The 27,156-nt window shown below is 31.7% G+C and overlaps 2 protein-coding genes across 2 annotated transcripts; one reads left to right on the top strand and one right to left on the bottom strand.

Moving 5' to 3' along the window:
• Positions 1–72: 72 nt before the first annotated feature.
• On the bottom strand, positions 73–16,685 carry LOC134270050 (glutamate receptor 2-like). Its single transcript, XM_062752233.1, has 17 exons — positions 16,154–16,685; positions 14,999–15,169; positions 13,271–13,516; positions 12,913–13,139; positions 11,026–11,079; positions 10,750–10,887; positions 10,267–10,431; positions 9,786–9,908; positions 9,425–9,532; positions 8,918–9,178; positions 8,113–8,468; positions 7,557–7,755; positions 4,643–4,890; positions 3,804–3,912; positions 2,423–2,569; positions 2,194–2,295; positions 73–975 (listed from the first exon to the last, which is right to left on the bottom strand). Exons 1-17 carry the CDS (start codon positions 16,242–16,244, stop codon positions 913–915), a joined length of 2,808 nt encoding a protein of 935 aa, XP_062608217.1. The 5' UTR covers positions 16,245–16,685; the 3' UTR covers positions 73–912.
• Positions 16,194–25,927, top strand: LOC134270051 (glutamate receptor-like). The gene is made up of 18 exons (XM_062752234.1): positions 16,194–16,273; positions 16,760–16,930; positions 17,815–17,940; positions 19,635–19,886; positions 20,297–20,493; positions 20,658–20,711; positions 20,824–20,949; positions 21,182–21,355; positions 21,665–21,772; positions 21,891–22,019; positions 22,201–22,437; positions 22,523–22,866; positions 22,984–23,182; positions 23,392–23,636; positions 24,382–24,490; positions 24,642–24,779; positions 24,972–25,076; positions 25,502–25,927. The coding sequence occupies exons 2-18, from the start codon at positions 16,855–16,857 to the stop codon at positions 25,574–25,576; spliced, it is 2,694 nt and encodes an 897-aa protein (XP_062608218.1). The 5' UTR covers positions 16,194–16,273; positions 16,760–16,854; the 3' UTR covers positions 25,577–25,927.
• The last annotated feature ends 1,229 nt before the right edge of the window (positions 25,928–27,156 follow it).

Here is a 27,156-nt window from a genome sequence, read left to right as displayed (position 1 = left end):
CTGGTTCACTGTCCAAACACTCATTTTGATGTTATCTCAATCAAAAGCATGCAGCAAACGAAGAAGACGAAAGAACATATTGACCAGTTTATTGAATCTGTCAACTACATCAGTCAAACAAAAGTAATCAGCGATCAGTGGAAAAAAAGCAAAATACAGATTCGGCCTTTAATGGTGATCCATCAAAGCAATAAAACAAGAACGGCGAATTCATCAGTGGATAAACGCTTGTCTTAGCGATGACATCATGATGGAGTACTTAGATCTCTGATTATAGACAGTGGTGATCGAAATAAAATACGGTCTGCTCTAAGTGCTGAAAAATGCTAAGTAAATATATATACTATTAATGGCAACGTCAAAATCAGATACCTCGAAATTAATTGGCTGCAAACATGATTCGATAAATGCATCTGATATTCTAATTGATGACTGGTTTTCTTCTTTTTGAAAATAACTGCCACTTAAATATAATGCAAACATATAATACATTCTCATTCTATTCAAAGCAATAGATTTTCTCTAAAGTTTATCTACATGTACAAATATGTTCAACAAACAACAGTGTAAAAATTTACAGAAGGATGTATACAAATGACATTATGAAAGCATGAACATACAGTAGAGTAAGTGTTTATTTAGGCATATATAAAATATAACTGATAATATTTCAGTTAAAAACAAAATGAATAGTAATACTTAGAGAAGGCGTACATATATATTCAGCCTTTTTGTATGTGAATTGTACAAATATACACATGTATTCTATGAAATGAAACGGACAATGATACTAGTATTTGATGAGTTACTTATCTACACTCTATAAATATAAATCTACATTGAAATCATAAAGTCATCCGAAAAATGATTAATATATTTACTACTATTTTATAACAGAGATTTTTATTTTCTTTAAAGTTCTGTGTTTTTACCGCTTTCAAATGTTGTGAGTTGCTCTGGGGGATTGAATATATACTGAAAGGGAAAAAAACATAATTAAATACAGTATCAACTCTAATCTTGAATTGATTTTATTGTACCTTAGCCCGTGGGATAAATATATAATAAATTTAATTCCATTAAAAAATTTTTAAAATTATTAAATCATAAAGTTGGCCTGCAAGTTTACAACATTTTTCCTAATTTTAAAGAAATAATTCTTTTCGAACGTGTTTTTATTCTCAGCATGAAGATTAACTGATGGCGAAAGATTTATGTATAAACTTTTAGCTAGAGGCGTCATGCACATGTATTATGTAGATTCACTATATTCTATGTACCAGCAATTAAACATTTAGGAAAGGGGAGCAATCTTTTTTTTTTTTTACAAATTCGATCGTGCACATTTCTCTAGCATTTTTTCCCAAAAAGCTTTGTGCAGAACATTTAACTGTGGCATGTCTCACAAGCCTGTAAATGCCCATTTACCGTAGCCATGCATATCAAGTTTGAAAGACCAAGTCTTAATAAACTGAAAACATATTTCAGTCAAATTTTCAAATTTGTGTAACTTTTGAAATACATGTACCGGTAATAATGAAAATAAAAGCTTACTTTCATTTATATAGTGTGTATTTGAAAAATTTGCGAACTTCCGTCTTTTCAAACTTGTTGAATTTAAATCAAGATATTCGAAGACTTAATTTTAACTCATGTCCATTCGCAAGTTCTGGAATTAGTCCCTTGGTCTCAAAAAAATAAAAGAAAGCAAGATTTGTTTACATATAGAATGTACTCAGTGCAATGTTTTCAATTTTTTGAAAAAGCTTCTCTTGTAAAACAAATTTCTCTTGAAAAACAAATCATGTGTCCGTTTTGATCATAATTCAAATTCGCAATGTGATAAAGACATTCGTTGCAAAATTATCAAGCTCTATGACTTACTCTATAACTGATATATCTAGTTAAGAAAGATATACTTTTTAAGTTGAAAAACTTCTTTAACGTTATAAGTAGATTCATCCATATAAGTTGAAAAGGAAAAAAAACCCAATTTATACTTACAATATTTTATGATTTATAATGTTTAACCGTGGCAAACTTTTATATGATGTCTTTCTCTTTTCAAAACTGCGCATGAATGATAAGACTTGTTTGAACATAGTTTATTGATATCAATCAAAAGGATTAGAAACAAGTTCTAAATAACTGAGAAGACTAATTATTTGCAGAAAAATAACCAAAAAAACTTACAGCGTTTGCCTCATCACAGATACCAGTGTAACCAGCTGCTTTTAGTACCTCCAGTGGGTTCTTCTTTTCAATCTTAATGGCAGGTCTAGGAGCATCTGTTTGCTGTATTATATTATGTATATTGAAATCATATTGAACGAAACGTGCCATATCGTTCCTTATTTATTACCAAATTTTGCAAGTTTTTTTCTCTTTTGCTATATAAGGACTGTTATAGAAGTCTGTTTACCTTCTGAAATCTTAGTTTGTGTAGTTTACGTAGCCGATTTACGGAGTATTCCACAAGTGAAACCAGCATTGAAAGAACAAGGCCTCCAATTAATATATGAAATATTCCAGACACGTTGCTCAAAGTAAGAGCTCTCTTCGAAGTGTCCTTATAAATGAATAAAAAATAAAATAATTATTAAAAACAAAGAAATTTTAATTACTTCATTTTTTCCCAAAACGCAGTTTATAATTATTCGCAATTTTAAACAAGTCCAGAATGACTGTATTTTTCAATTTCTTTTACCTTAAAAATCGGATTATTTCTTTAACATTTTTTTTAAATTACATACGTTTGTTCCAATTAAGTTTATAAGACGCTGTCCATGATTCATGGCATAAATTTTTCCATGAATATGTTATTTAATTAGATATTGCTACTTAACGAGAATTAAGGTGCCTTTCCAGATACAGTGTAATTGTGCAAGATACATGTACTTGTTAATGATTCCTATTTAATCCTTTTTCAGTTTTTGTACTTAAAATCCTTGGAATTGTCAATTTAACAATTTTTGATGTACTTATTTACATATTTATTCATGTACTTGTAACAATTTATAATAACAAGGACATGAGAATTATAATTTTTTTTATTTATTACGAAGAGATATAAAACAGAATGTTGAGGAACAGACCTTAAATTTGCAGGAGATGGTGTATTTATGTGCTTTTTTGAGTATTCTTCTTTTTATTGCAAGATATGTATAGACCATGTATTTCTTGTTTACTAAAGATTCATTTTTCTACATTTTCCAGATTTTAATGAACATTGTGAAACAATTTTACATACAGAAATATTACTAATATCATGACGATAAGACAATAATTTGAAGGGAAATAACCTAGTTTTTTAATTTTATTTAATTTGACCTAACATAAAATTTATGAATGGAACTGAAAATACAAAAAAAAATGTTCTTCTACAAATTGAAGTAGGCTGGATTTATCAGAGTTGAGAAAAAAAATCAATCTTTAAGACTTTAAAGCGAAGACCTGAAAGACAACAACTATTCACAAACAGATAAATAGGAATTCATTTGACCAGGCAATTTTCTACATCTATCACGTTTTTGTTCAATTTTAAGGTTTGATTGTAACTAAAGTTCATATTGAATATGGTATACTAAGTTTATTAATGCTTCAAAGGATTATTTTTTTCCTCTTTAATGGTATTGTGATTATAAACCTGAAATATGCAGCAGTTTACTTAATATGTATTAAAATGAAAATTTCTCTGAACCCTTATTTCATTCATTTTTTTCTGGAATATATTCTGCTAAACTATAAACCATATTTTAAAAAATAAATATAAAGCTTTTGACTTTTAATTTGTTTAACAATACCGTTGAATCCATTGTACCGCACTCCCCTTTATCAAACCACCATTTTCTTTGTAGTTTATGTAGCTCACCCTCTTCTCTTAGCATCAACACGACAAGATTTAGATCCTTTCTGAAAGTGAAAACAATTATATTTTACCGGTAAGAAATACACAAAATACCATACACTGTATTATAAATACTCTGTTTACCGATTCCCAGACATGGATGATGTCGCAATATCTGATAATTGCCAGTGGTCCGAAACCCTAATGATATGCAACACTGTAACGTTAAACAGTCATTTAGTTTTCATTTTAGCTTGATTTTTTTAAAAATAAATTTTAAAACGATTTAAGATTTTAAAATTTGTCAACTTAATGAGGTTGGTAAAATGACATTTTAAGTTTTAAAGAAGAGATCATATGCATGACTTAAGAATGCAAGTTAATGTAAAGTAAATAAAAAAAAAATTTAATAAGTCAATTTGACGATTTCATTCATCAAATAGTTTAGATTTATGATAAAAACAAAATATTACTACATATAATTTACTAATCCACAATGGATATGTCACGTCAGAATTTGGACTGGACTATAGCACTGTGAGTGTATAACGTTATAAAACATGATTATTTGATTTAAGATTGTAATGGTCTTTTGTGTTGTATCGTATTTTTAGTTTTTGTGCTACGTTATGTCTATAAGTAAAAATATATTTGAAACATGACTGTCAAGAAAATCAGACACCAAAAACGGTTATTTTTGTTAATGATAAGTTTCTTGATCTCAGATGTCTTTAATTTGCTTATTTATGTCTGAATTATTTTGGCAGTAAACTATTCTGTTCCAATATCATATACCTCAGAGCTGAGTTTGGTGCAGTTGCTATTCCATAACCTTTATGATCTAAATTTTCTCCAACTTTCATGGTGTTGCATGGTTTCTTTTGGTTCTGGTAATCGTTTTTTGGCGATTCCACGAGATACGCGTAATCCCCTTTGGATTGGCGTACTCTAGCATACCCCTCCTCATCTGATTTAACCATTACTTTCTTCTCATTGGCCTTCATATATTCATACATTTGATTGTATATAGGTACCTGGGACATCTGCAGGCCAAAAAAAAAAAACAATGATACATTACGCCTTGTTTCGATTATCCTAATATGTCTCTAATTTTTATTGTTTACCATCTTATAACTATTCAATTTTCTATATACATTATTTAAAAGTCAAGAAAACACGTGGGCCTCAACGATCACTCACCCTGACCCTAAAAACTTTTTTAAAAATACAATCAGTTCCCTCTTTATTATATTCAAACATTTCGATCAAATCTGAGGCCCCACCTTAATCAATGATTATCGAAAAAACTCAATCGAACCTTAACTTAAAGGACAATTGTATGAAGCTAAAGCTTAAAATGAGATATTTAAATGTGTTGTAACTCTTCTTTAAAAATTACATCAACTAGAAGAAACAAATACACTTGTATTCCGATTTCATACACTAAAGGAATATCTAGAGAAATCAGTCTGCTTTAAATTCTGAATTTCAAACAATTTAAAATATTCCAAAATTTATACGGTTTTTCTTTAAACGTGGTGGCTTATAACTTTTCAATCGTCAACTTCCCATACTTAATACTTATACAGCAATACACCTTCATCACTTGCATACTTGCATATGGAGTTTATATCTCTCAGTTGATTCGATACGCAAGAGCATGCTCTATGTATGTACACTTTTTAAATAGAAGCTGATAATACAAATATTACCAGTCTCGTTTAACGTCATCATTTCCAATGACCTTGTCAGCAAATTCAAATTATCATTGAGTTGAATGCTGACCGACACTTTTCGTACTAATTGTTAGTACATTATTTACACACTGAATTGACAACGGATTTTTCCATTATTTCCCGATCATGACAATGAATTAACGGAGGATGTGTCCGGTCGGTAGGGGATGCTCATTCCCCCATGGCACTTGATCCCACCTCTGATATTTCGGAGGTCTGTTTTTGCTCTGCTCCTATTTTGTATTGTTTAATGGACTTTTGGTTCTCTTCAATTTTGCTTTAATTCTATTCATTATCTCCATATATTTCATTTGATAGTCTCCTTTTCTGCTCTTTGACATCTAGGAACAAAGAGAGTTCGAGATAAAATAAGCAACGATTATTTTATAAGAGTTTTGACATATTAGACCATTTTGTAAAGTGTTCTTGTATTTTTAAGTCTCTCTTAATTTGCAGAATGAGAGAAGTCATTCCCTTTTGCTTTTCTTCTATGATAATTTAAGTAATGTGATTGAAAGGTCAATAGAATAAGAGAATTGATATAGAAGATTTTTATAATATATTTAATAGAAAAAATACTTTCGAAGTTTTCAATGGTCAGGGCACAGGTACTTGTGGACAGGACCCACCCCCCCCCCCCTCCTCGATATTCAACCCCGGGGGTATTGGACTTTTTTTCACAAATTATATTTATTACACTTATTCATCAAATGTATAATATGAAAAAAATCGTAAAAACCCCAAAACAATCGCTCCACAAAAAAAAAAAATACCCAACTATACATTATAAGGGAGAAAGGTATATTTTGTTTAAATACTTTCTTTCTGGGTTTAAAAACATGTATTTATTTTATTTCAACCTAAAATGTCGAACATCGTCTCTCTGTCTTAGTCCATGCTAAAAGGACAGCATTCAATTTCCCTTAGTAAAAGCAACGGAAGTTGTTTCACTTATTAAGTCCGAGAGAGTTTTGGCCTGACGTAATAATTTCTCTCGGGTGTTATCATACTTTCTCTATGCACTTCCGTTGCTTTTACTGGGGGAAATTTCAAATAATGCTGTCGAAGGAGATATTGTGGGATTCTTACGAGATGCAGAGTTAACCCGATAGCATGGACGAAGACCGAAATATATGTAGAGACAATGTAAATCGACGTTTTAGGTTGAAATAAAATAAATACATGTTTTTAAACCCAGAAAGACCAGTGGTGGTACAACGTAAACAAACCGGAGTGGCATACCTTTCTCCCTTATAATGTATAGTGGGGTATTTTTTTGTGGAGCGATTGTTTTGGGGTTTTGACGATTTTTTCATATTGTACACATGATGAATAAGTGTAATAAATATAATTTGTGAAAAAAATGTTCAATAAGCCCCAGGGTTGAATATCCGGGGGGGGGGGGGGGGGGGGGTCCTGTCCACAAGTACCTATGGGTCAGGGTTGTATTTAATAGATAGTGAATAAAGAGGTAAAATTACTTTAATTTGGTATATTAAATACTTTGTATTCTTGAAGAACCAAAAAGGACAATGTGATTAAATGAGATTTGATTTCTTATATATTACTCATAACTTATTGTTTTGTATGGCGAGAATAATTTCATAGTATTTAATTGGGACAAGAACAGGCTACTAAAGTCTTTTTATGATTTTTTTAAGCTAGAGCTAAACTAGTTATTTTGTTGAACCATAATCATTCTACTTCTCTTGAGTTTAAGCAACATGGCTTCATCATTTTGTTTTATTGACATTACTTTTGATCCTTTAGTATTTTTTTTCAGGTGACCAAAAGGCCCTAGGGGCTCTTGATGATAAAAATGTCTTGATACATGTTTTATGTAAAAATCCAAAAAAAGATTGATAGTGGTATCCATATAGAATGTACAAAATTAACAATCTTTGATTGCTGCAATTTTGATCTTTTCTCCCCTATCGTTACCATTTGTCGTTGAATTTTAACATGCAGAGTACCTCAAAGAAGGCTTCAGTAGACCCGCCAGTATACGTCCCATACTCCACTTCTTTACTCTTGACGAGATCCTCCACACCACGTATTGGGGGAATGAGCCTTTCTATCGTTAAAAAGGCGGCAAGGTTAGCGGTATACGAGGAAATCAGGATAAGAGTGAAAAACCACCAAGCGCTACCAACAATCCGACCTGAAATTGACCTGGACCAGCAACATTAAAAGTAACATTAAACCAGGATGCTTTGGGTCTTTAGATGCAACCAAGGTCTGATACTTTCTCAGTGATAGCCATTTAATGCACTGATTTCTCATTTATAACAACTTAATACTTATTTAGATTTCGGATATAATCATATTTGTCAATTTGTTGTCCAGTAGAGTACATTGATATAGAAATGTGCTTTACATTAGGCTAAAGGTGCATTAATGTTTTAAAAACTGCACTGTGAGAATAGTGAGTAAATTGTTTAAAAGGGTGAGTGCAAAATAGGTTTCAGTGAGCGATATCATTGTACCCCATCTAGCCAACACATATTCTCTTATGTATCACTAACTAACCTTGGGAAAATATCAGAACCTTGCTGCATCAGTGCTCCCAAAGAAAACCACAAAGTATTAGACAGAGTGAAAGCGTTTGTCACCGAGATTTCTTTTCTTGTCGCCTCAGCCCGCCATTCGTACGGGCTCCAACGTCCAACAAAGAAAAGAACCAGACTAACGCCTGTAAAAGCAAGACTGACACAGACCCACACCATGGAATCTAGGGGTTCCATGAAGGAAAAGACGCCAGGTTTTTGTTTGTCAGGCTTCTTTATCATAATGCTGATTCCAATTTTCATAAATGGTTTTGTAAAGTCAACCACTCTTTGTCTGTCTCTGGTGATTGTCAAAGAAGCGAGAGCTAAGTCAGCTTTCTGTAAAATACAATTAAGAAAATGTTTAAATAGGTATCTGATAATGAATTGCATAAAAACATAAAATGCATTATTACAGCATATTTGTTTTAATGATTTTCTGAATTAATACTAAGAATTAATTAGTTTTTATATTAAAATCTTAAGTATAAGTAGACCATTCCTTTCACTTGTGTTTTATCGATGTTGCTCTTAAATTGCTGAAGTTTTTAAGCAACCAGACTTTTTATTCTTTTTATCTAAATTCTTTTTATCACAAAATTCAAGAAATAATTGTATTTTATTGTAAAATTTCAATATGATACATAAAGGAATATAGCTTGTTCATAAAAAAAAGAACTGACCAAGTGTTATACAAAAATCCATCCAAAAATTATTTAAATTAAATTTACAATGGCTAAATAATTTTGCTTTATTTTTAAGTTTCTGTTTCCTTTCTTTACACATACCCCGGTCAATAATTCGCCTATCATGCCATTCCATGTCCCATTGTCCCTGTCTGGGCTGCCAAAATTTGTATCATCAACTAACTTGAATTTATAATTGAAAGTCCCAGGGCCTTTCCCTTCCAGTCGTTCATATCTTTCCTTTATTTTTTCTGCTACCTCTATACAAAAGCCTTCATACAATTTTCCGTTGATCATGGTTACACCCTGTTGTGCAACTGGGTTGCCCTCTTTCAATTTTAATTCTTGTACAAAAGGTTCGCCCTAGACAAAATCAAATATTTTATAAATATTAAATAGATATACACTTTGACAACTTGTATAAAGCTTATTATATTTCTAAATGCTTATTTTACAATACCTAAAATATACTTCTTGATATTTCTGTCACATTATTAAAGGTATCTTTTATTTAAAAAATGAATGCACTTTATAAACACGTTCTAGGTACATGTACTAGTATTTATAGCACAATATCAATTTTGTACAATTCTATAAAAGATATCATACGACTATTGTTGTAATAATCCAGGTCTGGTTATCCCTGGGTATAGGGTCTTTAGACGGATTACAGTAATCCAGCTTCGTCGATAATCCAGATTCTTGCCAAATTCCTACCTGTAAAACAAAAGTAAATTTAATTGATTTTCTTGCCTAAAGATAGATTGCCATTGAAAACCTCATTTGGAATGCTTGCTCAACCATTCTCTCAATTGTAAATGAAATATAGCATTCTTAATCAGAGATGTTCTTGTCTTGCTTAACTTTATACTTCATTATCTAAAGCTCTGTATAATTGGTTTGTCTTTTTGATTAAAATTTTTAGTACTTGTAATCTCCCTTCTTGTGTTTTCTAAGGTGATAAAAATACCTTCTCGAATTTTGAAGAATTGAAAGTAAAGAATTTGACTTCCAGCATGTATTCCTTTCTCTTTCCGTGTCCATCCAGCGCTAATGTTCCTGTTCCAGTGCTGGTAGGACTTTTCACTTTTGTCTAGAAAAAAGAGAATTCCTTATTGTTATACATTTGAATCCCCGTTTGATTATTTTGTCACCAAAATCGAGCAATTGCGTTTAATTTATGACCAATAGACTGATATTAATCAAAAATGATTTTTATAAGAACTCTGTTTAAAATGGACATAATTCACTCCTATTTCATTGAAACAGGTTGTCAACTTGTAGACGAAGAAATGAATAAAGACTCTGCAATTAAAAGGTATTTTCTTATATCATAGAATGCCTGAATACACCTAAAGAATTATTTACGTGCTTAATGCCATGGAATGATGCTATGATTTAGACCTTAATATATATTTTCTTATAATTTTATGGGGAAAATTCTAACTTACGCCTTTGATTATACGTAGGAAAATCCTTCCATATGTTTTCTGTAAACCTGAAACATCACAACTATTGCTGGGTGGCAAAGACTGGTGATTATTTTGTGTAAATCCCTGACTATTTACAGCATGACTTAGAAACTCCAGTGTGTCCATAATCAAAGTATGTTTATGCTGTTGGTGAAAAAATAATAAGTTGATATTGATGAAAAATAATTGATCGATATTTCAAATGTACACAGGTAATGTTATAAGACACTGTCTTTTAATTCTTAAGGATTTTCATTTTAAACTTTCTCCGTGGTAACTCTTTTTGAGTGTAATGATTTACTCTTATGTAAACATCAGGAATATTCAATAAAAGAAATCAGTAATATACTGACATTAAAAGGGCTAATAAATTGACATAAATGACAGCTGCTCTGTATGCTAACTTTAAGAAGACAAACACCACTAAATGAATAACAGTCGCTCTGGCTATAGTTTACTCACATTAATTGGACAAAGGCCACTAAATGAATAACAGTCGCCTGGCTGTATATTTTTTTCGAAAGTTGGATCCTTGATAGAAAATCCAGTAACATTCATCCCACCAAACTTAAAGGAGGAGAGATCCAACTCATCTGAACCCTATAATTATATAAATAAATGAAAAAATCACCGAAAATAAAAAGTTGAATATCTTTTGTATTATTTTAGAAAAGATTTGGAAAACTTTGAATTGTACTCAATATTGTACTTTCGAAATGAAGATAAATGTATACTTACTAAGTTTGCGAGAATATAATGGTACAGCTCTCTATTCATTCCTACATCAATAATCTGTAATCATCCATGTTAAAGATATATACAAAAACTTTACGAAATCTGTCAACATTTCAAATATTTCCTTTCGTGATGTTTAGTTTGTATTTTTTATTGTGGGAATTTGTATTTAACAATGGGATGAACAAGTAACTACACTTGAGAGTGAATTTTATCTTTTCTCAATTAGTGACAATATTTTTTTATTAAATGTTTAACCAGTTTTTAATGGGATTTACTCTCTTTTTTGCTTTTTTGTTGGAAGATGCCTTCAAACGTGTCAACATAGACCAAACTTGTGTTTACATATACTAGATTTTTCCTATGTTAAACGATTCAAATAAAGTGAAAATATGCCTTGCTCACTGCTCATAACTTCACGACATGTAGTTTTAATTAATCAAGTGAGATATTTTTCTTCAAAAGTATTTCAACATTTGTGCATCATATAAAAGTACTGCAGAATTTCAAAATGGAATGCAAATATACTACATTATTTTACACCTTGTAAATTACTAGCAATAATGGTACTATACCTTTAGTACTCTGTAGATTAAACTCATTTGATAAATTAAGTTAATTTAAAGCAAAATCATGTTTAAGATAAATAAATAAAATAATGTTTAAAAGAAAATTGAGGTCTGTGAGCATGCTGCTATGGTTTCTGTTTTATGATATAATTCCGTGAAGAGAAACCGGAGTACCTCGACGTATTATGAGAAATATACTGGATATTCTCCAATAACATCTATTATTGTCAACAACCTTTTCGTACTAAAATGTTAGAAAAGATCTTTGATTTAAGTTCATTATTCTAGTAAATGTAATGCAATTGCTTTGTAGGGAGATCTTATCTTGATTAACCAGTCTCTCCCGACTACGACTACGTCTGCTTTATGTTACATGTACATAAATTCGGTGAAATAAAAAAAACAAATTTGACAGTCTTCTTGATATCATTATTATATAATCAGATTCAAATCTCTGGTAAACAGAAAAAGTAAAATGTTTGTAAATTATAAATTAACTTACCATTAATTGTATATAAAGTGGATATTCATTCAAATCTTATTTTTTTTTCTATTTTTTTAAAAGGTGTATACGTTGAATCTCTTGTAAATTTTTGGTTGGTTAAAACACATTCATTCCCGATCATGGCAAGGAGCACACGGCGGGTGGGACTTGTCGACAGATAATACTCACTCCTCCATGGTACCTTATCCCACTTCTTAGTTTTGAAGGTCCGTGTTTGCTTTGCTCATATTTTGTATTGTTTTATGGAATCGTAAGCTTGAAAACTGTTCCTTAACTTCTTTATCTTCATATAATTTCAATATACTAATTGATAATTTATCGATTGAACACGTTTTACAACATATATTGTCCTCGTCAACAAAAGAACACAAACTGTAAATACGAGTACACGTGAAGTGAAAGGAAAATAAAGATGCTAAGTTTGAAGTGCAAGAAAATTAGATTGGAAAGAAAAGCCGTGCAGAAGGATATGGTTAAGCTACTTAAAGGGATTTTTGCTACCTTTTTGATTATTATAACACGAATTTCTGATGACCAAAGACTTTTAAAAGATATTTTATAGGCTTTATATATTTATATTTAATTTTCATAGGGTTGTTAAATAACATCGTTATGTTAATTTAACTACGATACGATACCAATATCAACGTAAATGCGAGATTTTCTAATCAGATTGTTCAAATAACAACTATTTTCCTTCTTGTCAAAATTAATAGCAGAGACCGTACATGCAGCATTTCGTAGTGCACAACAATGTATTTCAATGTCGATAAAAAGTAATGTAAAAAACAGTAATTCACTGATAATGTTAGATACCTGCTTACGAGTTTCGTTGAAAGCGGCCTGGGTAGATAGGTCGAGGATGATTGGTCTAGGGCAGGGGCACGGGTAAAGACTAGAACAATTCAGGTACTGTCTGTCCACCGTACGCAATAACTCGTAAATATCAGATATGTTAGTTATTCGCCGGGACTCAATGATGACGTCATTGCCAAACTCCATATCAGCGATTTCTTCGAGAAATGATTGTAAACGTAGAAGACCTTTTGAAGAAAAATAATGATTATCTAAATAATTTTTTAAACTATGATTTTTTTTATTCAGTGACTTCCACTAGACCTCTAAGACCCCCCCCCCAAATCATTAACCTGAGATAATTCAAACTATTTCAAACCTTCCTCAGAGTCGAAAAGATAAAAGACTCGATTCCAGCCATTCTTCTTGATGACTTCTATGATTGGCTTGTTCAGGGACGGTTTTAAGGAAACAACAAATTCGCTTGTTGTTTTGGAATTTTTTGTAGACAAAGGCATAAGGACTGGGACAGAGATTCTTTCTGCTATTGAGTTCATTTCCGCCGTTGACTTGGCTGTTCCAACAAACACCAGCGCTTGTGCTCCTTCAGCAACCTTTTTACAAACTGAAAAGTAGGGTCTGCCTTACGAGTATTTAAACAATTAGAAGTAAAGATTGAAGTTTTGCATTACCAGGATTAAATAAATTACAGACATTAAATACATTTGAAGTACAGTTTGCTAGATTTTGATGAGGAGACAAGTGAACAAGCAAAAGCCAAATGAAGGTTGTTTTTTTTAAGGAATGAAGCTTATTTCAACTTATGTTATCCGATATAACATAACTTGGGGCAGTTTACGCTTTATAAACCGCGAAGCGGTTTATAAGAAAGCGTAAACTGCCCCAAGTTTTGTTATATCGGAAAACATAAGTTGAAATTAGCTTCATTCCTTATAATTTAATTTGAGTGTAGACAATGAGACAATATTTCCTCCGGAAAAAGGCTTCAAATTGAGCTATATTTTAAAAGCAACGTCAAGCGGAGTAATACGTTTTTGACGTAACTCATTGTGACGTAGGCAAGTTATGTTATACAAAATGTTATATGTTCCTCTGAATGATTCAGCCAATGAAATTGCTTGATACAAATGAAATTAAATTATTTTTAAATATAAAAACGGGAACTTCACTTCAAGGTATCACACCGGTAATTGACCAATCAAAATGAACTTAGTCAAATGTAGGTCCATACATATAAAATTATTTTTCTTTTCTTTTGAGGCGTTTTTCTATTTTCTTCCAAGCCATTTTTACAACTTTGGTACCTGTGCCTAGTAAATTTTATGTACTTTGTGAATAAATAAAGGTTTTTGACAGGAACTATTTTTTTCAGGGCATAGGAGGCTACTTCCTGTGATGCACTCGAGGTGTTTATAAACAAAGTGAAAACACGTGGATTTGAGGGTAGCCCTGTTTGCAGATGGAAAAAGTCCGAAAATGCCGTGTGGGTACCCTGTTTTTTGGTGTCAACTAATGTGACAGGTAATGTTTAACACCTCCTGCTAAATATTTTTTCATGTAAACAAATACCTGATTTTTAACGATTTTTTATGCTATATAGAATTATATAGTGAAAACAATTACCGGTGTGATACCTTAAGAAGAAAAAAACCTGATTATTCATAGATAGTAAGGATAAACATATATTGTTGGATCACTCTATAGTTTTTAATGACTTGGCTTTGCCTTCGTTTCAGTATTGCTACAAGGTCATTTATAAATTTCATCACAACAAAAGGTTGGTGTGACCGGTCGACAGGGGATGCTAATTCTTCCATGGCACCTGATCTCACCTCTGATATATCAGGTAGTCCGCGTTTTCTCTGCTCCCAATTTGCATTGTATCAACGGACGTTCTACTTTGATTATTGTCCGTTATCTCAATTAATTGTTCACGAAGTAAAAAATTCCAACTTTTTATTGTATTAAAAAAAACGATAAAAGAAAAATCAGTGGGTGAGTTTTTTCTCTACTTGAACTAATAATGTAAACTAAATGAGAAGTTTATCTTAACTATAATTCAGTTATTCCTGCATTCAATACGCACCCTCTTGATGAAGCTTAACGATGTCCTCAGTGTCAAAACTGTTATCGGTCCCTTCTAATGCTTGTATTTGAACCCAGGACCTGTCTGTCGAATCTCCCATTTTCCTCATCTTGTATTGAATTGCGCTCCATAACTTTGTAGAGTCCTCATAGTCCTGATGAATTATGAACCCTGAAAGAATATTTTTGTATTGTCTGTAAAGAGTACTCAAAGTGTTGAACTGTGCGTTTTGCAAAAAGAACATGTAATAGAGGTCATAGTAATCATTGCTATGCTCAAACTTGTGTTGTTTAATGGACTTTTGAGCTCGAATACTGTATAATTCCATTTCAAATTATGAGATTTTTTCAATAATAATATTTCTTAATTTGCATGTTTATGGCTTGTGATTTTACCATTATAAATACACAAAATATAGTTCACGAAGCCAGCTTTGATTTTTTTGTAAGATAATTGAAAACATTTTTTTTTAATTGCCATAAAACAAATTGCTATCCAAACTTATTATATGCATAGGATTTGTGCCTAAACTTAGTATATGCATAGTAATAGTGCCTAAACTTATTATATGCATAGTATTAGTGCCTAATGGCTTTAATATTTTCTCATGATACAAGCTACATTTGCAAAAAGTGCTAAGTTATGTCACCCAATCTAGATTTTATAAATAGCTCTCCCATGCTTTGAAAAAGCACAAAACAAGTTCTGAGTTATTTCAAGCATAGCTATAACTATCGGCCCTGGAGAATCCAAATCGAATCCTCGCTACCAAATATACTGGTTATTTTGTTGGGCTTAAATGTAAATAAATTTATTTGAAGTGGAGTGGAAATCGATATAAAACTGACTGTGTGTATGAGTTGGCTTGTTGGTGAGTATTATTTTTTCTCAATATGACATCGTCCAGAAAGTCTACTTGTACTGTAATAGAGGAATTATTAATATTGCCATCTCAGAACGAAAGTCTTCATATCATAGGAACTAAATATAAAGATATCTACATTTCAAATTGAGGCTGAATCATCAATGAAAATTTAGAGTAATTACAAAAGGATCTTACTCATTCATTTTGTAAAAAATAAAACTTGTCTTTGATTAAAAACCCTGCTAGAAATGAGCATCAAAGTAAAAAAATGAATAAATATATATACTTACCTATTTTAACTAGGTTTGTTTGTCCACTTGATTCCATAAGATGAGTGAGAAGTGTAAAAAGATACCCAGAAAAGGCTAATGCTAGCTTCATAACTGATATGTCACATCACATCAAAAAAGGTAGCAAGTAAAACTATCACAGTTTTAAAGATGTACAAAATTGCAGTTCTAGTATTATCATTTTGTCCATGTACATCGCATTTTTGATAAATTGTTAAGTTTACACTTTAAAAAATCAATTGAAATCCATTCCTTGGCAATCATACACATTTGCCGAATAATGTGTCGTAGTTAATTTCCACCAATCCGTTGAAAGTATAGACACAAGTTGGGACCATTAACCAATGATAGTCTACTTTATGTTTCTGATACCGAAATCAGCAAATAATCATGTCCGCTTCCATATTCTCAAACAGCGGTTCTTCATATTGTTCAGCGATGGACCTAATTGATTTTACGCCTGTGTTCGTGGAAACGTTTCGTTGCGAGCCTTAATTACACATTTATCTGTATCAGGACCTTATTAGAGTGTTTATCATTGTATTTAGCATCATTACTATTTTGCTCTTGAGAATAAATCCCCCATGCATTTAAATTGCATTGCAGTCGTTAAAGTAAATGGGCACTTGAAGTGTGAAAAACAGAAGAATGGCCAAATCTCTGTTAGAAATACTGTGATGTGTGAACGCTGAATATTCAACATGAGAATGTGGATGTCTTCATCAATAGTACTTTTGCAGTTGTTATGGTTATCTGGAGTAAGCGGTGTCAAATTTGGTAAGTGTAAATCTGCAAATAAAGGAATTATATCTACAAAAAGCAACGAACAAGTTTTTTGGCCAATATAAAATGTAATGGTCTCTCATTAGCTAATAAATTAAGGAGAACCTATCACTATTGACACACGTAAAGCAAATACTCAGCAATGTTCGCCAAATAATTCGTAATGGAGTTAGCGCCTCTCTGAGCCGAACGTTTCACTTTATTGATCCTCCTAAGTTCTACAAGATAGGAAGTGTAATTGCTTAGTTCACAAGAGAAACCTCATAGCTCCAATTTGGGTGCAGAATTCTATTGATCGGTTATGCTGAGGTTCTATTGTAATTGTACCTCACTGCGACCAGAAACACTCGAGATTTTCTTGTTTAAATGCTGCACTGCAAAAAGAAACCTCTTTCTTGCAAGACTTACATATATTGAGTAAATATTACATACTTTTCACATTTGGTCTTGACGATGAAACTATATTATTTGCTTAATCTTTTCTGTTGCAGTTTTTAAAATGACAAAAGCATTCAAACTATTTAATTTTTCGCAAATTTAAGGAATCCCCAGAAATATGTAATTTTCATACATGCTTATATTACACAGAATTGATTAATACCTTATTTTCATTCTGATTTCTAATTTGAATAAAAGATAAATGTATCTCATTACATGAAAGTTTTGGTATAATTTCTTTGACTGAAAAATCTGCCTATTTGCATTAGTCACTACTAATTATATTGAATACGGTATGCAAAGAGCATCAAACTGCATTCAATACCTTTAAACTCTTTCAGAATCATTTAATTTTTTTTAATGCACTTATTTTTTACTTCAATATATTGTTTAAACATTTTAACCATGTACTTCTTATCATGTGAATTAATTTCCTCCAGGTATAATATTCGACCATGACTCAGTAGATGCGATTCCAGTCTTCAATAAATATCATTCACCGAGAAGTTTTACATTCATCAACAGGACAACGGACCTATCGGACAGTTTCGCCGTCAGCAACGAAAGCAAGTTTTCTTCCATAATATTTATACATGACTTCTATGGTCCAATGTAGCCAATGTAGGTTTTTGTCTTGGAAGTAGCCTCTATCCTGAAAATCTAAAATACATTTACATTATTAACCTAGAACATTAGATATTATTATTATTTTTACAATCCTGAATTTGAACCTAAAATCTTTTAACTTTGGACATTTACTTCGTATCTTGAATTTTAAGTAGTATGTTGAAATAAAATTCAGATGGTTTGTACATATTTTATTGTAATTTCTAATTACAAAGGGATTAGGCACAAGTTCTCAAAACTTATAACGCCCTCTCCCTACTTGTAAATAACAAAAATTCAGTTAGGTCAATTAGGTAAAATTCGGATCAAACACACAACAGAAATGCTACTTTAATACAACTTTTCACTTAGTCATACCAAAATTTATAAATTCTGATTATATGAAAGCTCATACATATATATATTTAAAAAAATATCTTAAAAAGCTTCACATAGATATTTCATGCTAATGTCTTTGATATATTGTTCTGGATTCTTTGTCTCGATGAGTGAAAAAAGATAAAGTTTTGAAAGTACCTTACATTTTCAAGTTACGTTTAGATTTCAGAAAGGGATTCACCCCTTTTGATTATAGGCTAAACAATTAAGAGTTTTGCAAATATGATTCATCATTAGAATAGAAACAGTTTTAATTGATTTCATTCAAACTTTATTCTGTCTTCCCACTTAAACTTATATAACCATTGTAGGTCTTAAATAGGGGTTATAAAAATGTCTTCTTTCTAGAATGAAAAAAGTAATCATATTAAAACTATTATTACTGATTTACTGTATTTTTTCACGAATTAACAGCGACAATTGTATTTGCGTATATCATGTTTGTTTCTGAAAATAATACGTTTTAAACCCTCAATAATACGTGTAACATGCTATATATGCAATATATTATAAAAGATAAAAATACATTTGTGGGTAGATATTTTCATTCCTCCCACTGTTGAAAGATTGTGGATGTATCTTATTGACAAAGATATAAAAACAAAATAAAAGTAATCTAAAAATTTCTGATGAATCATATCAACAACCCCCTTTGAAACAGTATTAGACTTTTATTTCTCGTATTACACTCATCATGCTTATTCATTCATATGAAATACACCATTATTCAAATAAAACGACCAAAGTTTACGAATAAAAAAATTGGCATAGTACACTTCCAACGACCATTATCATCTCTAACCAAATAAAGTATTCCTTCAGGGAATCAAGGAATTCGTTTCTATGGCAACTAAAATTGAAGAAGATCTGAATGTGAAAATTGATTTATTTTAACTGAGAATGCGCCGGAAAATGAGTGAAGCTTGGTAACGTTATAGAGAGGTTCCCATGGGACTTAAATGCCGTAATTAAGAGAGTGCGATCCCCGAGTTTAACTGGCGGGCCTGCAAATGTTTCACTGAGATTTAAAATGAGATTTTTCTGCAAAACGACCCATCTCGTAGACCCCATTAGTCACAATTTGAATAAATACAAATTTCGCCCGAAAGATGCCGCAAAGAAAGCAAAATTTTGTATTCATATGATTATTTAGTGTTAAAATTTGTGTTTTAGTTTTCGTACAGACAACAAAATGTTTATTCACAGTCTATTTGGGATATGTCAAAATTAACTGAAAATTAATCATTTCTTTTAGTCTGCTCTCAACTAGAAGAAGACGTCATTGGAATAATAGGTGTTTGTGGGAAGTGTGCCCTAGCCACAATTCAGTCGTACAGCGACACCTTCGAAGTGCCATTCTTTCTTATCACTGGCGCGCCAATTCCCGAAGACGTCACAAGATTTTCTTACCAATTCTATTTAACTCCCGTGTTTATTCAAGGACTTCTCGACATCGTCATTCAGAAACAATGGCAGAGAGTGTTTTATATATATGATACAGATGAAGGTTAGAGACCCCATATAAAAATACAGTTTTATTTTGTTCATACAATATATACTGTAAACCAACTTTTATTAGCGACGACTTTATTTCGCGTTTTACCAGGGTTAAACTAGTTCGCGACGATTCATTTTCGCGATCAAGTCTTTTTAGGTTCTCTTTTTTTAAAGACACATAGACTTTAAGAACCGGTTCGCGGCGAGAAATATTCGAGATGACGTGGCTCTAGCTCGCAAACTTCGTGAAAATTTCTCGCACGCGAATAAAAATTGGTTTACAGTATTCAGCTAATACACGAGTGTTTTCCAATTTGTATAAATCTCTAAAAATTTAAAGAAAAAAAAAACACTGAAAGAAATGACCTTGATTTATCTATCAACTTATGCCTTGAACTAACTGCTTTCTGTTTTATTTAGGTTTACTGAGGCTTCAACAAATACTTAACATAATAAATGCCCAGAAAGAGCCAAAACTGGATATCATATTCCTGAGAATTTCTGATGCTGAGGAATGTAAAAAGAAGATCGTTCCGTTCTACCAGCATGATGAATCAGACTTGAGGCTTTTACTTGACCTACCAATAACGGAAATAGAAACAACAATAAAGTTACTTGTGAGTTTGTTTGCAAATGTGTTAGTCTTTTGTAGTATTGGCTGGTAAACCGTTTCGAAAAACCTGGATGTTAGAAATTAGAATAAAACATTAATAAATTAAAGCAGTGACATGTTGCAAGTCTTTAAGATTTATGTGCAAGAAGCATGTTTTCCCTTTTTTAGGAAAAGACTGCCCTAATAAAGATGAATCGTTTTCATTTTCTTCTGACAAGATTGGTAAGAAAATAAACAACCCATTTAAAATATATTTTATTTTAGCTGTTTAATTTTAAGTTTCGTGTAGATAAGAAAATGAGCTTTGACTTAATCATTTGGTCTATATTTACAGGGGATTTCTCAACTGAATGAATCTGTTCTTTCAAATGGAGCGAATTTTACGGGTTTGCATATATGGCCAAAGAATGTGTTGATGGAAAAGGAATGGATGAAAACATTTAACACTACTAATATAAAAGTATAGAGTTAACGTATAACTTGTGAATTTGTTTTCCATTTCCTTCTGCAGTATTTATTTTAAGCGAATATACCATATCGTCTTTGACGAATTTTATATTTCATTCCAGTTCTATTTATATAATTCTCTTAAATTTCCTGAGAGTAAAAGCAAACCCAATACTTACGAATATATTATGTTTGTTTTTGTATTGAGGACTATGAACGGTGTAAAGAAATGAATATAATTTCAGCCAACACATGCCTTACTGAGAGATGCCATCGCTTTTTTCAATGCTACATATAAAGAATCATATGTCAGATTTCGCCCTAAGCACAAAAAGGACCAGAAACTCTCATGTCGTCACAATAATAAGACGGTTACTCTAACGAGAAATAGGGGTGTATTTACAAAGGAACTCAGAAAGGTTGAAACAGTTATAATACGAAACGTTCTCATCCGCATGAAACAAAGTCAACAAAAGAAATATAACATTGTTTACCTACAATGCACATAACTGCAATTCTTCAAAAGGTCTTAATTGGAAAATATTCTTTGTAAAGAAAAGAATTATTTTTATCAACACACATTTTAAAAATTTTAAGCTGTTTAATATTCATTTCTTACTAATCTTCTCTTTCGTACATTAAATTAATAAATGCATTTTTGAGAGGAATTACATGTGTATGTGGATGATGACCCTCTACTCGTTTTCACTGAAAAATAAACATTCCAGGTATCAATCAACGGCCTAAGTGGAACTTTAAATTTTAATGAATTCGGAGAAAGAGACAGATTTGAACTCCAACTGATGGAAGCAACACAAGGAAGCGACCTTTCAAAAGTAAAAAAAAATAAGAAAGGCACATGCAAATCATTTAAAATACAAACATTAAGAAGAAGATGTTCATAGATCTAGATAAGCATCCATAAACTCATATTTCCGTTATGTATTTATTTAGGATGGGGAATGGAGCCCATACCCAGTTAAGGGACGTCATTTACGAATTCACACATCTGAACATACCAGACTACCAAATCGAAAACCTGATATCTTACGCAACCTAAAAATTAGTATTACCACGATAGAGGTACATGTAATCATTGTCTTAAAGATAAGATATTTAATTTATTTCAGAAAACCGAAATGTTTGTTCTATCTACTTTTTGTGATTTATTCCACTTTTTCGGAGAGGAAGACTAATCCTGTCATAAAATTACAGATTGTAAAGAAAACTTATTTGACTATATTTTCGTATACTTTTTTGAAAGGAGGGTCCTTACGTGATAGTAAAACCTGAATATCTAGACGAGGTACAGAGACTTCGGGAGAATGGGTCACGTGTTTGTGGAAAGCACTTCTTTCAGGGATTCTGTATTGACCTCGCCGAAAAGGTGGCTGAAAAAATCAACATGACATACGACATCTGTCTCGTGAAAGACGGACAATATGGAAAAGAATTGGCTGATAAGTCCTGGGATGGTGTCATTGGAGAACTCTTAAATCAAGTAATTTCAAAACATTCTTCAAAACCTCAATTTTTTATCAGATATAGGTAATTGTGATTTTAGGATCTTTTTTAATATTTTTCAGGAGGCTGATGTGGCAGTTGCCCCAGTAACAATCACATCAGACAGAGAAAAAGTGGTTGACTTTACAAAACCATTTTTAAGTCTTGGAATTAGCATAATGATAAAAAAGCCTCCTGATAAGGGTTCTCATATTTTCTCGTTCATGGAACCCCTTTCGTCCGAGATCTGGATGTGTATTTTATTCGCCTACGTTGGGGTAAGTGTGGTGTTATTCCTTGTCAGTCGATTCAGCCCAGCGGAATGGAAGGTAGATGAAACCAACATCACAAATGACTTTACTATTTCAAATAGTTTGTGGTATGCACTTGGTGCATTTATGCAGCAAGGATGTGATATTTCCCCTTCGTAAGTACCACAGCTTTGATTCTTTTTATTGTAAATCCACAGAACATTGAAGACATTCATCTTGAAAAAACAATAGCCATTGTGGATGTGCAATTATACTTGATCTGCTTATTTCAGAGCAGTTTCTGGGAGAATTGTTGGGAGTGTATGGTGGTTCTTTACGTTGATCATCATTTCTTCTTACACTGCAAACCTCGCAGCCTTCCTCACTGTAGACAGAATGAATACACCAATAAATTCTGTGGAAGATTTGGCCAAGCAAACGAAAATCCAATATGGCTGTCTTGACGGAGGTGCAACATACAGCTTCTTTAATGTAAGATTAAATTGCGTTGTTTTTGTTTTTTAATTATAAAAATATCTTTTCCTTCACTTACTACCATATTTAGAAAGAAACAAAGCAGATACTTCTGTTGTAAAACTTTTAGAATGTTTCTATGGATAAAAATTGAATGAATGGACAGTGGTATAAAAAAAACGGTTAAAGATATTTACTTAGTTACATCTACTGTTTTTTTCTTACAGAAATCAAAATTTGCATTGTATGAGAGAATGTTTGCCTATATGAACTCTGTACCAGATGTTTTCGTGAAAAGTACAGCACTTGGTATACAGAAAGTAAGAGATTCGAATGGACTGTATGCATTCCTGCTAGAATCAACTACCAACGAGTATACAAATTTGCGGCTGCCTTGTGACACTATGAAAATCGGCTCTAACCTCGATTCAAAGGGTTACGGGATTGCTACGCCTCCTAGTTCCATTTTAAGGTCTTAAGCCATATTTCTTAGATAAAACTAAATCCCAAATTTAATTTTTGATAATGATTAAACCAAGAAATATTTTCAATTTCATCTGCTTAAATTGCATAACGAATTGTCCAGATTGCTTTTATATGGAAAAACCCCATGATATGGGAAACACTATTTTGATCTCCTGGAACAAACATCATATAACTTTTATATGTTGTCTGACTGTAAGGTGTTTGCATTTTCGATTGATTGATTGTATATTGTTTAACGTCCATCTCGAGAATTTTTCACTCATATGGAGACGCTACCACTTACCGGTGGAGAGCTGCAAATTTTGTCCTATACTCGGCACTCAGGGCCATTGAGCAGGGAGGGATCTTTTTTGTGCCAGCACCTACTGCGACCTCGGTTTATATGGTCTCATCCGAAGGACCGGTCTCCACGTCCCACAGTGGGATTCGAACCCGCGGCATAAGAATCAACTCCTTACTTCGCGACTCGAGAGCAGACGCTCTAACCACTGCGCCACGCGGGCGACTTGCATTTTCGAGTTCTCCATAAGTGGGTTATATGTAAATTTCATAGACATTATCTTTAAGCTTTAGATTAAAATAGTTGAAGAAACTTCATTACGTTTAGGATTCCGTTCACCAATTTCATTGATTTATTAAAATGTGTCTCAATTAATAGATACAATTAATAGATACTTGAACCACGTAGCTTTGAAAATTACCATTTCATGAATAATTTTCATTACCTTTAGGGACACGTTGACTCTGGCAGTACTGGCTTTACGAGAATCTGGTGAACTGGCTCAGATCAAAAAGCATTGGTTTGATGACATGTCACAGTGCCCCGAAGAAGGACCGAATGTAAGCCTGGTTTTTGAGTAAAATGAAAAAATTCTGAAGTTGTGAAAGTGAAAATCTTAAAACATTCTTTTGTGCTGTTTTTTTTTTTAATCTATTTGATGCTTTTCATTCATTTGCATGTTGACCTCATTCTATATACCGTTTCTTTCAGGATGGGTCCCAGGCATCCTTAACCCTAAAAAATGTTGCTGGAATTTTCTACATTTTGTCATGTGGCCTCATTTTGTCTGTTGTCGTGGCTGGCATTGAGTTTTTATACAAGACTATCCTCGATTCCAGAAAATCTAAGGTACATGTACTTTTATAATACAATTCATTCAATCAATACTATCATAAAGTAAAAAAAAAACTTTTATTTCTAACACTAAGGTATTATAAAATAAGTCATCATAGAAAATGATTAATTTATTAAAATGACAAATTTATTTGTTGAGGAAAAGAAAATAAGATTGTAACTTTGTAGAGTACATTTCTTTCACAGACTTCGTTTGGTTCCATGCTCATGTGCAAAGCACGTCTCTCTTTCCGTGGTTCGATTGACAGCAGTTCTGGTCAAACTACTCCTCTCAAGAAAAACGCCCCTTCAGTAAGTATAGATTCATATCTATTCAAAATGTTTCAAGGATTATCTTTATTTTCTTCATTTAAATCAGTATAAAATTTCGAAGTTACAAATATTTTATTTAAAATTCTCTTGCTATTAAATACCAACAAGAAATCCTTACAGAAAAATAAATAAAATCAGAAGAAACAAACTGATATCCTATAATTTCAAAAAGGGGAAATAAGTGAAAAAAAATTCCATGATTTTGTTTTACAGATTAAACGTTTTACTTTTTTTAGAAGAAGAAGACTGTTCATTCATATTCATATTCAAAATATATTCTGTGCATTAAAAATAATTGTACCTACGTGTACATTTTATCTTATTTCTTCTGTATGGACATGGAAAATAAAATTGTTGGTAACAAACACAAATTTTATGTTATTGGTTATGAAAAATCTTTTTAGTACACCTATCCTGGGCCTTCGCAACATCCGGGCTTTGATCCATACAATGATCTCCAAACCCACACCCAAGTGTGATTTCTGCAGAAAAATCGAATATTTTTATACTCATATGTACAATACGAAGGAATAGATATTTTTCTGTTATTATCTATTTAGAATGCAATATGCACATACAATTAACTTTGTATATATATTGTTCATATGTATGATAGGAAGGAATAGATATTTTTTCTGTTATTATTGATTTAGAATGCAATATGCACATACATGTAACTTTGTTAGATTGCAATGGAATTTACTTGTACATGCATATAACTTTCTTTGATAAAAAAAGAATTTACTTATACTTCAGGAAGTGTTTTATAAATGTTATGAAAATATTGATAAGGCAAATATATATAGTTAAAATAATATGTGTGCTTTACTTTTGACGATGAAAAAATAAATTGCTTAAATTGAAGTGGAATTTATTTTTAAGATGTTATTTTATACAAAATTATTTAATGCCTTGTTCTGTCTATTATTGGTGGAATAAAAAACGAAATAAACTGAAAAATTATAATTAAATAACTTTACACAAAAAGGAAAATATTCATTCTTGAATATAGAATAAGGGAACACTACAAAATTACATGAGTGCAATAGGTAGTGACAGAAAGGTCGTTATTTACAAAAAATAAACACATGGGTCACATAGCCAGGCGATTGAGGCTTCATCATAAGACATCATACATGTAAATATATACATGTACTTTCATTCAATATTAAAATTGGATGAAAATTTAAAAATTAAAGACATGATTTTAATTTGATATAATTTTTGGTGTGTATGTTTACTATTTGACACATACTATCTGCTATTGTTGCCATAGCTTCAAGGAATATTAAATCTTCGGTATTATTACTGCATATTCTTGTTTTGATACAATTTCAAATGAATTCTGATGGGATCAATGAATAAGCAAATAAATATTATTCACCGCTGAAATTCGAACTATGCCAAAAAGAAATATCGTTTTGGAAATTCAAAAGAGGGAAACAAAAAAGAAACTCTTGGTAACAGAAACAGGTCTTATGTCATGACTGTCCAGAACTAAAGAACAAAAAAATTATTTCATATTTCACCTCTGAAATAAACATTTTTCATCAAAGTTAAATTTTTGAACAACTTCAATTAAAAAATACTTCACGGGGATGACTGTTATTCAGTACTTTTTAGCCCAAATGAGCTCTTTTGATCAAAATTTTACTTTAAATTATTAAGAATGTAATCTTTTTCTCTAGAACCACTGGGTCAAATTCAACCAAATCTTGACACAATATATCCTTATGTAAAGAGGATTCAAATTCCTTCAAATAAGCTCAGTAGTCTCAATCAAATATAGATAAATAAGGACAAGAATATGAAATGTATGGAGATTACGAACAGTATTCAAGATCATAAATTGTATAATATTTGCTGACAAGGTCATTGTATCGACTATAGAACTTAGGAAACGATGACTTTAAACGAGACTACTGGTGTTCTAGTTTCATCAACTTGATTGTCAATAACTTACATCGTTTTAGAAATTGACCATATATAGAGCACATACTTTTGTATCGAATCAACTGAGAGATAAAAACCCCGTATGCAGGAAATGAAAAGATATTGC

The sequence above is a fragment of the Saccostrea cucullata genome, unplaced genomic scaffold (assembly GCF_032062105.1).
Source record: "Saccostrea cucullata isolate Sc308-1 unplaced genomic scaffold, CSIRO_AGI_Scuc_v1 ctg261, whole genome shotgun sequence".
NCBI classification, from domain to species: Eukaryota; Metazoa; Mollusca; class Bivalvia; order Ostreida; family Ostreidae; genus Saccostrea; species Saccostrea cuccullata.
Note: the sequence above shows the minus strand (reverse complement) of the source record. Positions and strands in the feature narration are given on the sequence as shown.

Coding starts and splice junctions, on each gene's coding strand:
- LOC134270051 (XM_062752234.1), top strand. CDS start 16,855: ATGAGAATGTGGATGTCTTCATCAATAGTACTTTTGCAGTTGTTATGG. Junction 20,494..20,657: donor AAACAACAATAAAGTTACTT/GTGAGTTTGTTT, acceptor TCCCTTTTTTAG/GAAAAGACTGCCCTAATAAA. Junction 21,773..21,890: donor AAGGAAGCGACCTTTCAAAA/GTAAAAAAAAAT, acceptor GTATTTATTTAG/GATGGGGAATGGAGCCCATA.
- LOC134270050 (XM_062752233.1), bottom strand. CDS start 16,244: ATGAAGCTAGCATTAGCCTTTTCTGGGTATCTTTTTACACTTCTCACT. Junction 13,140..13,270: donor TCTTTTCGACTCTGAGGAAG/GTTTGAAATAGT, acceptor TTTCTTCAAAAG/GTCTTCTACGTTTACAATCA. Junction 9,179..9,424: donor GGATTATTACAACAATAGTC/GTATGATATCTT, acceptor GATTTTGTCTAG/GGCGAACCTTTTGTACAAGA.